This window comes from Pan paniscus, chromosome 5 (assembly GCF_029289425.2).
Source record: "Pan paniscus chromosome 5, NHGRI_mPanPan1-v2.0_pri, whole genome shotgun sequence".
Classification (NCBI taxonomy): domain Eukaryota; kingdom Metazoa; phylum Chordata; class Mammalia; order Primates; family Hominidae; genus Pan; species Pan paniscus.
In genome coordinates, this window is record NC_073254.2 from 26,766,448 (window position 1) to 26,778,743 (window position 12,296).

The following is a 12,296-nucleotide window of genomic DNA, read 5'->3' on the forward strand; positions in this document are numbered from 1 at the left end:
TTTCTTCTTTTTGGCCAGCCTTCTCAGACTGTTGTGTAGACAGAGTCCTCAGGTATTGCTACCAAGCCAATCTAGGTCCATTTGTCTGCACACAATGAAAAGCCAAACACTGAATCACTGGATTTTTATAGAGAGAAAGATTAATGGCAAGGCAGCCATGCAGGAGATGGGCTCAATTCTGTCTTCCCTTACCAGCTTAAAGCAGTATATAAAAGGAGGAGATGCTGGAGGAGGAGTTTTGGGGTTGGTTAATGCTTGTTGGAAAGGGAGGGGAGGTTTGGAAAGTCCCTTGAGCAGGCACAGTTGTCTCTTCGTGCTTCTTCATGGGTTGCCTTTGCAAATTCGGAGGGAGTTGGTGTGAAACCTGTGGTGAAAATACTGGCTTTGATATCAGAAAGTCCCTCATCTGGCAAGAAGTCTATTCTGTGCAGATCCCAATCAGCCATACTAGTTCCAACCAGCTTCAACCAGTCAACCAGTTTTGTTACAAGCAGAGGGAGTTCTAACAAGCTGTTTCTTTATCTGCAGTGCTGTAAGACAAGCTCAAAACTTCTTGTTAGTTACCAGTTTCTTTAACCCCATGGAGCACTGTTTAAGTATGATAGTGAAAAGGGGAAAGATAATTCAGTTTTGAAAGATCTAGTTCCAGGATGTTGATTATTCAAGAAAGGAACATAAGCATTCTAGAAATGCACACTTAGGTCTTTGAATGAGTGTTTCAATAGATTTTGATTGGCAACATTGTTCAATTTCCGGAATGCAGAAGTGCAATTTTATTTAAAAAATAGACTTTCCTTAAATACTTTCTTCACTTGTCATAATGTCCTTATGATAGTAATCTTAATTTTCAAAAAATTATAGTTGGTGTATGTACAATGTTACCAATTGTTTGTTGTTGTTGTTTTTTTTTCCAGAAATCTTACAGGCTGGTGTTAAAGGAACTTCGGAATCCCTTAAAGGTGTGAAACGCAAAAAGATCGTAGCTGAGAATCACCTGAAAAAAATACCAAAATCCCCACTGAGAAATCCTCTTCAGGCAAAACATAAACAAAATACAGAAGAGTCATCTTTCGCCGTTCTTCATAGTGCTTCGGAGTCTCACAAGAAACAGAATTATATTCCTGTAAAAAATGGGAAGCAGTTTACCAAACAAAATGGAGAAACACCTGGAATAATTGCTGAAGCCTCAAAATCTGAAGAATCTGTCTCCCCAAAGAAGCCCTTGTTTCTGCAGCATCCATCTGAACTGCGTAGATGGAGATCCGAAGGCGCTGATCCTGCCAAATTCAGTGACCTCGATGAACAATGTGACTCAAGTTCCTTGTCAAGTAAAACCAGGACTGACAATAGCGAATGCATCTCTTCTCATTGTGGCACTACGTCCCCCTCCTATACAAACACCGCATTCGATGTCTTACTGAAAGCAATGGAGCCAGAACTGAGCACCTTGTCACAAAAGGGCTCACCTTGTGCAATTAAGACAGAAAAACTGAGGCCAAATAAAACTGCACGTTCCCCTCCCAAATTAAAAAACAGTTCAATGGATGCCCCAAATCAGACTTCACAGGAATTGGTTGCTGAATCACAGTCTTCTTGTACCTCATACACAGTCCATGTGTCTGCTGCTCAGAAGAATGAGCAAGGGGCAGTGCAGTCAGCTTCTCATTTGTATCATCAACATGAACACTTTGTTCCCAAATCCAACCAACATAATCATCAGCTTCCAGGGTGTTCAGGTTTCACAGGATCACTGACAAATCTGCAAAATCAAGAGAATGCCAAACTTGAACAGGTTTATAATATAGCAGTGACATCATCTGTAGGCCTAACTTCACCTTCCAGTAGATCTCAGGTTACTCCTCAAAACCAGCAAATGGATTCTGCTTCACCTTTGTCAATAAGTCCGGCTAATTCTACACAGTCGCCCCCCATGCCAATCTATAATTCAACTCATGTTGCCTCTGTTGTTAATCAAAGCGTAGAGCAAATGTGCAATCTTCTTCTGAAAGATCAGAAGCCAAAAAAACAAGGAAAATATATTTGTGAGTATTGCAATAGAGCATGTGCAAAGCCTAGTGTGCTTTTAAAGCATATCCGCTCCCACACTGGAGAGCGACCCTATCCCTGTGTGACTTGTGGATTTTCATTTAAGACTAAAAGTAATCTGTATAAGCACAAGAAATCCCACGCACATACTATCAAACTGGGTCTTGTCTTGCAACCAGATGCTGGTGGCTTGTTCTTGTCCCACGAGTCCCCCAAAGCACTTAGTATTCATTCAGACGTAGAAGACAGTGGGGAGAGCGAGGAGGAAGGCGCCACTGATGAGAGACAGCATGACCTGGGCGCCATGGAGCTGCAGCCTGTGCACATAATAAAGAGGATGTCAAATGCTGAAACTTTACTAAAATCAAGCTTCACTCCAAGCAATCCAGAAAATGTGGTAGGTGACTTTTTGCTACAGGACAAATCTGCAGAATCACAAGCTGTGACAGAGTTACCGAAAGTTGTGGTCCACCATGTCACCGTGTCCCCCTTAAGAACTGACAGTCCAAAGGCCGTGGATCCCAAGCCTGAACTTTCTAGTGCACAAAAGCAGAAGGACCTTCAGGTGACAAACGTACAGCCACTTTCAGCCAACATGTCCCAGGGTGGAGTCTCCAGGTTGGAGACTAATGAGAATTCCCACCAGAAAGGCGACATGAATCCACTGGAAGGAAAGCAAGACTCTCACGTAGGAACGGTACACGCCCAGCTACAAAGGCAGCAGGCTACCGATTACTCCCAAGAGCAGCAAGGAAAGCTCCTGAGTCCTCGAAGTTTAGGAAGTACGGATTCTGGTTACTTTTCACGTTCTGAAAGTGCCGATCAAACAGTGAGTCCACCAACTCCCTTTGCCAGAAGGTTACCCAGCACAGAACAAGACTCTGGAAGGAGTAACGGACCCTCTGCAGCTCTTGTCACCACGTCAACACCCTCTGCTTTGCCCACAGGGGAAAAGGCATTGCTTTTACCAGGTCAGATGCGCCCACCTTTGGCCACAAAAACACTTGAGGAGCGGATATCGAAGCTTATCTCAGACAATGAAGCTTTGGTAGATGACAAGCAACTGGATAGTGTGAAGCCGCGGAGAACCTCACTGTCAAGACGAGGAAGCATTGATTCCCCCAAATCATACATATTTAAAGATTCTTTCCAGTTTGATTTAAAACCAGTGGGACGGAGAACAAGTTCAAGCTCTGATATACCGAAGTCACCTTTCACCCCTACTGAAAAATCAAAGCAAGTGTTTCTTCTGTCTGTACCTTCACTTGACTGTTTACCTATCACAAGAAGTAATTCCATGCCGACCACAGGTTATTCAGCAGTACCTGCAAATGTAATACCTCCTCCTCATCCACTAAGAGGAAGTCAGTCATTTGATGACAAAATTGGCGCTTTCTATGACGATGTCTTTGTATCAGGACCTAACACTCCTGTGCCCCAGAGTGGGCATCCCCGTACACTTGTGAGACAAGCAGCCATAGAAGACTCTTCAGCAAATGAAAGTCATGTTCTTGGTACTGGACAGTCCCTGGATGAGAGCCACCAAGGATGCCATGCTGCTGGTGAAGCCATGTCAGTGCGGAGCAAGGCACTGGCACAAGGCCCACATATAGAAAAAAAGAAGTCTCATCAAGGGCGAGGGACAATGTTTGAGTGTGAAACTTGTAGAAACAGGTATAGGAAACTGGAAAATTTTGAAAATCATAAGAAATTTTACTGTTCTGAGTTACATGGACCAAAAACAAAGGTAGCCATGAGAGAACCTGAGCACAGCCCTGTGCCTGGCGGTCCGCAGCCGCAGATTCTACACTACAGAGTCGCTGGGTCCTCCGGCATCTGGGAACAGACGCCCCAGATAAGAAAAAGGAGGAAAATGAAAAGTGTTGGGGATGATGATGAACTTCAGCAAAATGAAAGTGGAACATCTCCAAAAAGTTCTGAAGGCCTTCAGTTTCAGAATGCTCTGGGCTGTAATCCCAGTTTGCCTAAACATAATGTTACCATAAGAAGTGACCAGCAGCATAAAAATATACAGTTGCAAAACTCCCATATTCACCTTGTTGCCAGGGGCCCTGAGCAGACCATGGATCCCAAGCTGTCGACCATCATGGAACAACAGATAAGTTCAGCAGCCCAGGACAAGATAGAACTGCAGAGACACGGAACTGGAATCTCTGTCATCCAGCACACCAACTCCCTGAGCAGGCCCAACTCATTTGACAAGCCTGAGCCTTTTGAAAGAGCCTCCCCAGTTTCTTTCCAGGAGCTGAATAGAACAGGGAAGTCCGGGTCTCTAAAAGTGATAGGAATCTCCCAAGAGGAAAGTCACCCTTCTCGGGACGGGTCTCATCCTCACCAGCTTGCACTATCAGACGCTCTCAGAGGAGAACTTCAGGAAAGCTCCAGAAAGAGTCCAAGTGAACGACATGTGTTAGGACAGCCCTCAAGACTTGTCCGGCAGCACAACATCCAAGTTCCAGAGATTTTGGTCACAGAAGAACCAGATCGAGACCTGGAAGCTCAATGCCATGATCAAGAAAAGTCAGAGAAGTTCAGTTGGCCCCAGCGTAGTGAAACCTTGTCAAAATTGCCAACAGAGAAACTGCCACCCAAAAAGAAAAGGCTCCGTCTGGCTGAGATAGAACATTCCTCAACAGAATCGAGCTTTGATTCCACTCTCTCCAGGAGTCTAAGTAGGGAGAGCAGTTTATCTCACACTTCAAGTTTCTCAGCCTCTTTAGACATAGAGGACGTTTCTAAAACGGAGGCTTCCCCCAAAATCGATTTTCTAAATAAAGCCGAGTTTCTTATGATTCCAGCTGGCTTGAATACGCTGAATGTTCCTGGATGTCACCGGGAAATGAGGCGTACTGCATCAGAACAGATTAATTGCACGCAAACGTCAATGGAGGTCTCTGATCTCAGAAGCAAATCATTCGATTGTGGAAGCATCACCCCACCCCAGACAACACCACTTACTGAATTGCAGCCTCCATCTTCACCTTCTCGAGTGGGAGTGACTGGGCACGTGCCTCTCTTAGAAAGAAGGAGAGGCCCACTGGTACGGCAAATATCTTTAAACATAGCCCCAGATAGTCATCTGTCTCCTGTACAGCCAACATCTTTCCAAAATACTGCTCTTCCCAGTGTGAATGCAGTGCCATATCAGGGGCCTCAGCTCACTAGTACATCTTTAGCTGAGTTTTCTGCAAATACTTTGCACTCTCAGACTCAGGTTAAGGATCTGCAGGCAGAAACATCAAACTCCAGCTCTACCAACATTTTTCCTGTTCAACAGCTCTGTGATATCAATTTGTTAAATCAAATCCATGCACCGCCTAGCCACCAGAGCACACAGCTATCTCTGCAAGTGTCTACGCAGGGTAGCAAGCCAGATAAAAATTCTGTTTTATCTGGGTCTTCTAAAAGTGAGGATTGCTTTGCTCCCAAATACCAATTGCATTGTCAGGTTTTCACTTCAGGCCCATCTTGCTCTTCTAATCCTGTGCATTCTTTGCCAAATCAAGTTATTTCAGATCCAGTTGGAACAGATCATTGTGTGACATCAGCAACGTTACCAACCAAATTAATTGATAGCATGTCTAATTCGCATCCTCTGCTACCACCAGAGCTCAGGCCCCTTGGAAGTCAGGTGCAGAAGGTGCCATCATCATTCATGCTGCCCATACGCCTGCAGAGTAATGTTCCTGCTTACTGTTTTGCTACACTCACATCCCTGCCACAAATACTAGTGACCCAAGATCTGCCCAATCAGCCAATTTGCCAGACTAATCATAGTGTAGTGCCAATCAGTGAAGAACAAAATTCTGTGCCAACATTACAAAAAGGTCATCAGAATGCTTTGCCAAACCCAGAGAAGGAATTTCTATGTGAAAATGTTTTTTCAGAGATGGGCCAAAATTCTTCTCTATCAGAATCCTTGCCCATAACTCAGAAAATATCTGTTGGTCGACTTTCCCCTCAACAAGAATCTTCAGCTTCGAGTAAAAGGATGCTTTCCCCAGCAAATAGTTTAGACATTGCCATGGAAAAGCACCAGAAGCGGGCCAAAGATGAAAATGGAGCTGTTTGTGCAACAGACGTGAGACCTTTAGAGGCTTTGAGTTCGAGAGTTAATGAAGCTAGTAAACAGAAGAAGCCTATTTTAGTGAGACAGGTTTGTACTACAGAGCCCCTGGACGGTGTGATGTTGGAAAAGGATGTTTTTTCTCAACCTGAAATTAGTAATGAGGCTGTTAATTTGACAAATGTTTTACCAGCTGATAATTCATCAACAGGATGCTCTAAATTTGTCGTTATAGAACCTATAAGTGAATTGCAGGAATTTGAAAACATCAAGTCATCCACATCATTAACTCTTACAGTTCGAAGTTCACCTGTCCCTTCAGAAAATACTCATATTTCTCCTTTGAAATGTACAGACAATAACCAAGAAAGGAAGTCTCCAGGGGTTAAAAATCAGGGTGACAAAGTGAACATCCAAGAGCAAAGTCAACGGCCAGTCACTTCTCTTTCATTGTTTAACATCAAGGACACCCAGCAGCTGGCTTTCCCTAGCCTGAAAACTACAACCAACTTTACATGGTGTTATCTCTTAAGGCAGAAGTCGTTGCATTTGCCTCAGAAGGACCAGAAAACTTCAGCCTATACTGATTGGACAGTAAGCGCCAGTAATCCAAATCCACTCGGTTTGCCCACAAAAGTTGCACTTGCTCTCCTTAATTCAAAACAGAACACTGGAAAATCACTATACTGTCAAGCAATAACTACCCATTCCAAGTCAGACTTATTGGTCTATTCAAGCAAGTGGAAAAGCAGCTTAAGCAAGGTATTTGAAATATAATTTATCTTCAGATATGGTTTGCGCAAATTTGTTTTCATGTGTCTTGATACCTTTAAATATTTTAACTGGAAATATTTTAATTTTGAGTGACAAATTGTGCTGTAAATGTCTTATTTGAAAGACAGGGTGATATATTTACCCCAGGAGTTACATTGATAAGAGTTACCAGGAGTCCTGCAGTGATTCTATCTTGAAAGATTTTAGAAATAATTTACCCTGAGCACTTTTTTTTTTCTCAGCTAACTATATAAGTCTTTACTTAGTAGTACAGATGATCATGGTTTTACTTTGATGTTTTACTTATATTGAGGTTTTGTTTTTCTTGTTAAGTGAAAGGAAATCATGGTTATGCTTTGTTCCTCCTAATGCAGTGAAACAGGTGTAGATAATCAAAGATAGTTGCATTTCATCCTGAAATATAAGCAGAAAGCCATTTAGACTTGTCTTGAGCTTACTAGCTACATGCCCCTGTCATGCTATGTAGCTGTCTTCCAATGTAGCTGTGAGAACCATTAGCACTAGAGAGAAGTTTCACAAAATAATTCATATACTTGGTAAGTTGATTTGGTCAAGATTTATAAAGTAATTTAAGGTCATGAAACTGTAACTTGGGGTAATTTGTGGAATCAGTCTCATTAGAATTATCAGCTTTATAAAATGGGAAAAAGTCATTTACTTGATTAGAATAATAGGTAAGGATATCATGTTCGACTCTGCATATTCAGAAGTATTTGGCCCCTGCAGATTCATAAGCATGCAACACAGGTTAATAAACATTTACAGATCTGTCAGTAGGAAAATACTGCAGTATCAGTATTACCATAGAATTATGAACAATTCTAAAGAAGGAAGTTTCTAACATTACTGGTAGGTGGAAGAGATAAGAATTCAGCAAACATACTCCAAAGGTGGTGATACTTTAGCTAACTGTTCAAATTTTTTTTAAAAAAATAAGGATTTTTCAGGCAAAGAAGAATAATTTTTTTTTTTTTTTTGAGACAGAATCTCACTCTGTCACCCAGGCTGGAGTGCAATGGTGCGCTCTTGGCTCATTGCATCCTCCCCTCCCGGGTTCAAGCAACCCTCCTGTCTCAGCCTCCCAAGTAGCTGGGATTACAGGTGCCCACCACCACGCCTGGCTTTTTGTATTTTTGGTAGAGACAGGGTTTCGCCATGTCTGGTTTGGCCAGGCTGGTCTTGAACTCCTGACCTCAGATGATTCACCCATCTTGGCCTCCCAAAGTGCTGGGATTACAGGTGTGAGCCACCGCGCCCGGCAAGAATAAAAATAATAATGACACGAAATGACATGGAAATGAGAATAAACTTGGTTCATTTAAAGAACTCTGAAGAATCTGGCCTGGTTAAAAAGTGTTATAAGTTGGAAACATAGGTAAAAACCAAATCATGTGTATGGTGGTGGAGAACCAATGATACTTTCTCAGTGAAGGAAAGTGCATCCAAACCACCTGTGGAATTTGTTAAGTTCTCAGGCTCTAAATCTACTAAATCTTGGAAGTTAAGACCTAATCGTTAGAATTTAAACAAAACTCCGTGTATGTTCCTGAAGTGTTTGTGAAGAAGAGAAGTGGCTCTTCTTGAGTACCAAATGCCTCGGAAGAAATGTCTGGAAATGCATATCTAGATTTGGAGCTTAGGAGAGAGCTCTGGATGGAAGTGTGTAGAGTAGAGATTCTTTTGTGTAGAGTAGAGATTCTTTAGTGCGTAGGTGTGATTAATGAGATTGCTCAGGGTATAAAGAAGAGGAGAGAGCCTAGACTGGATCCTGGGGATCACTACTATTTAAAAAGTGGAATGGTTGAAGAAAGTCCACACTCCTGTATGGAAACTGAAAGATAGAGGAAGGATAAGAATGAGCAGAAAGTGGCATCACACAAAACACAGAAGAAGATATTCAAGGAGAGTTTTTAGGTCAAATAAATTTGAAGGCAAATGGGTATATCTGGACTGCGCAGATCACTGGAGAGTTGAGTCTATGAGCAAGTGGCTATGGAGCATGGATTACTGGGCTTTTATCCACAACTCAAATGTTAATGCATTTATGATTCACAATGGGAAGGAACAGATAGATGCTATAAAGTAAAAGGATTTCTAGGCAAAACATGGCATTTTCAACATACAATACATAGAGTGCTCAAGCATGTAAAGACTAAGATTTTGGCATTTAGCTCGTTGATAACTTTGGCAAGTAGAAGCCAGATTTAATAGTACGAAAGTGAGCAAAAGATAAAGGGGAATTTGATATTGAAAATAAAGAGGATTACTGTTAAAGGGATAAAGTCAAAGGAAGGTGTGTGCATATATTCTAAATTATGCAGAAGCCAATCTGTTTGCCAAGAAAAGAGAAGGAAAGCTTGCATCAGTAGCTCTTCCCTCTGCCTTTTTGAGGAACATGGGCCAGCAGCTTTTCTTTCCTCCTGCCTGTGTAAGGATGGGCCTCCCAAGGTACTATTCTGAGGCCACACATACCCCTCTCCATAATGAACAGACTCTTATCTCTTAGTATTATTAAGTCATTTCAGCACCACAGCTGTCTGCTTGACAATGTAATTTCTTAAAGGAGGTTTGTATAAAAGAAGCCCTTGGTAGGAAAAGTTGTGCGTTGCGTTGGATTCAGCCAGAGGATTAGAGTTTGAGCCTTTACTTAACACTTGACCTGGGACGAGGAACTTCACCCTGAGAGCATCCTTCCTCACTGGGATATATAGTCCACCTGTGCTGCCTGCCTCACAGGGACCTGAGAGAATGGAATGGCACTATAAGTGAGACAACATACTATCAAACGGGTAGTAGCATAAAATCTTACATAAAATCATAAGGTGGTATTATATTATTATATTGTTCCTATAGGAAAACCACACATCGTTTATCATTTTGATTTTGACGTTCGTTACCTGTTTTCCAGAGACTTAATTGTTACCAAGCCAAAACCTAACTTTTTGGCTAGACCTGGATGTCACATTTATCAGTATTCAGTAAACTTTTGAGAAGATAGAAAGAATTATGGTTTTAGCTGGGCATGGTGGCTCATGCCTGTAATCCCAGCACTTTGGGTGGCTGAGGTGGGAGGATCACTTGAGGTCAGGAGTATAAGACTGGTCGGTGCAACAGAGCAAGACCCCCATTTCTATAAAATTTTAAAGGTAGCCAGGTGTGGTGGCTCAGGCCTGTGGTCCTAGCTACTCAGGAGGCTGAGGTGGGAGGACCTCTTGAGCCCAGGAGTTTGAGGCTGCAGTGAGCTATGATTGTACTACTGCACTCCAGCCTGGGCAATAGTAAGACCCCATCTCAAAAAAGATTTATGATTTAAAATAATGGAGGAAGAAAAAGTAAAATATTGGGAAATGGGGCTTCTGCTTTACCTTATAATGCACTGAAGCTGAAGGAGACTTAATGATGTTTCTAATGGGTATGAGGCATTATTTTACCAAAAGGAGTAGCTAGCTCTTTTCCATCTCCAAAAGCAAACTCTTTAAGAAATGTACTTAAATGGTAGTATGAGTGGCTGGTTAAATGGAAGAAAAAATATTTAGTCTACTAAAAAAAGTTTCTGTTAAACTTAAGAAATACCATGGTATAGGAGGTTGTAAAGCCTTTATTTGGGGGTGTCAGTGAACTGTGGTGGAATTTTAAAGTAACATAAGATTTATCAGTTTGCTGTGATTGAGACAGATTCATAAGGGAGGAGATAAAGCAAATGCCCTTTGAACCTATTACTACTTTGAAATGCATTTCGTTGACCATATGCTCTGTACTCTGCCATGTTTTAATTTCCAGTGAAAGATTAGCATGCTTGTGTTTTCAGTTTTATTAAATTAGTTTCTCTCTTTTTTCCTTTCAGAGAGCATTAGGTAATCAAAAGTCCACAGTAGTTGAATTCAGCAATAAAGATGCCTCTGAAATTAACAGTGAGCAAGATAAAGAAAATTCCTTAATCAAAAGTGAACCAAGAAGAATTAAAATATTTGATGGAGGGCAAGTACAAATTTTACTTCTTAAATGTACATTTAAACTGACTTTTTAAATGTACATTTGCTTTCATGTGAATGAAGACTTAGTGCCAATTTAGTATCGATGTTGCAAGGTTTCTCAGCATATTAACAGAATCTCCATAGCAAAATATGTTAGCATTATGTTAAATCATTTTATTTTGATGGAGAAATGATGACTATTTGGGAAATACTGTACTACCTTGAAGGCAGCTAAAAACTAAATTATTAGAGTGAACCTTGGTTTTCACATTGATTTACAGTAAGGAATGACCTAGAGAATCTGCTCTCAGATGAATTCATTGCCCATTAGATATCTTTGTGTATTTTGTTGTGAACAAAAACATCATAAAAGCCAATTATAGTTATAGTAAAGCTCCAAAATATTTCAGTACTTAAAATTATTGTGGTTGAATTTAGCAAAGAAGAACAAATTTTAACCAATGACTTGGAAACAGGGAAACAGGGAAGTATTTTAAAATTATATGCAGTAGTGCAGCGCAGTGGTGCATGCCTGTAGTCCCAGCTGTTTGGGAGGCTGAGGCGGGAGGATCATGTGAGCCTGGGAGGTTGAGGCTTCATTGAGCTACGATCACACCACTGGGCTCCAGCCTGGGCAACGGAGCAAGACTGTCTCTGAAAAAAAAAAAAAAACACAAAATATAATATTGCAAAAGTTTGTTTGATTAGAATTAGCTATATTAAGTGTTGATGTAAAAAGTTGGAATATTCTGTTACTTACACATGCATAAAATTGTTATTGGTTGAGTATAAAAGTTGTGCCTTGTTTTATTTTTGGGTTGAATTTTAATCATCAATATTTTCTCAAAGACATAGTGTCCAATCTCCCTATTCATTTTTTTTCTTTAAATTAGATATAAGTCAAATGAAGAGTATGTATATGTCCGAGGCAGGGGAAGAGGAAAATACATTTGTGAAGAATGTGGAATACGTTGTAAGAAACCTAGCATGTTAAAGAAACACATACGAACCCATACAGATGTCCGCCCCTACCACTGCACTTACTGTAACTTCTCCTTTAAGACTAAAGGTATGAGATGCACATTGCTTCAAGGTCCTTTTTATATGTATTTAGGTGGGAGAGCTAAAACCCAACTGTGCGTTTTCTTTGACCGATGAAATAGTAGCTTAAATAGACTAATGTCAATTATATCTTGTCAATGTTGTAGTCTTATTACTTTATGTGATTTTAGACCCATTGGGAAAAGTTTTTAATTGTACACTTTTAGAATAAATATATAATAAATATAATATTTTTAAAAGAGCAACTGCCCTTTTTAAAAAATTTAACTCCTTAAATTGCAGTTGTACAACATGATGACTAATATACCTTTTCAAGAATATTTAATTTGGGG

At 40.8% G+C, this 12,296-nt stretch overlaps 1 protein-coding gene across 6 annotated transcripts in view; it reads left to right on the forward strand.

Moving 5' to 3' along the window:
- The window catches only part of HIVEP1 (HIVEP zinc finger 1), a 194,772-nt gene that overhangs the window by 106,681 nt on the left and 75,795 nt on the right, over positions 1 to 12,296 (forward strand). For all 6 annotated transcript variants that reach the window (XM_063605151.1, XM_034961444.2, XM_034961442.4 and 3 more), the window contains 3 exons: positions 915 to 6,895; positions 10,773 to 10,906; positions 11,796 to 11,971. In XM_063605151.1, coding sequence (XP_063461221.1) covers positions 915 to 6,895; positions 10,773 to 10,906; positions 11,796 to 11,971 — 6,291 coding nt within the window. The remainder of the gene's footprint in view (positions 1 to 914; positions 6,896 to 10,772; positions 10,907 to 11,795; positions 11,972 to 12,296) is intronic.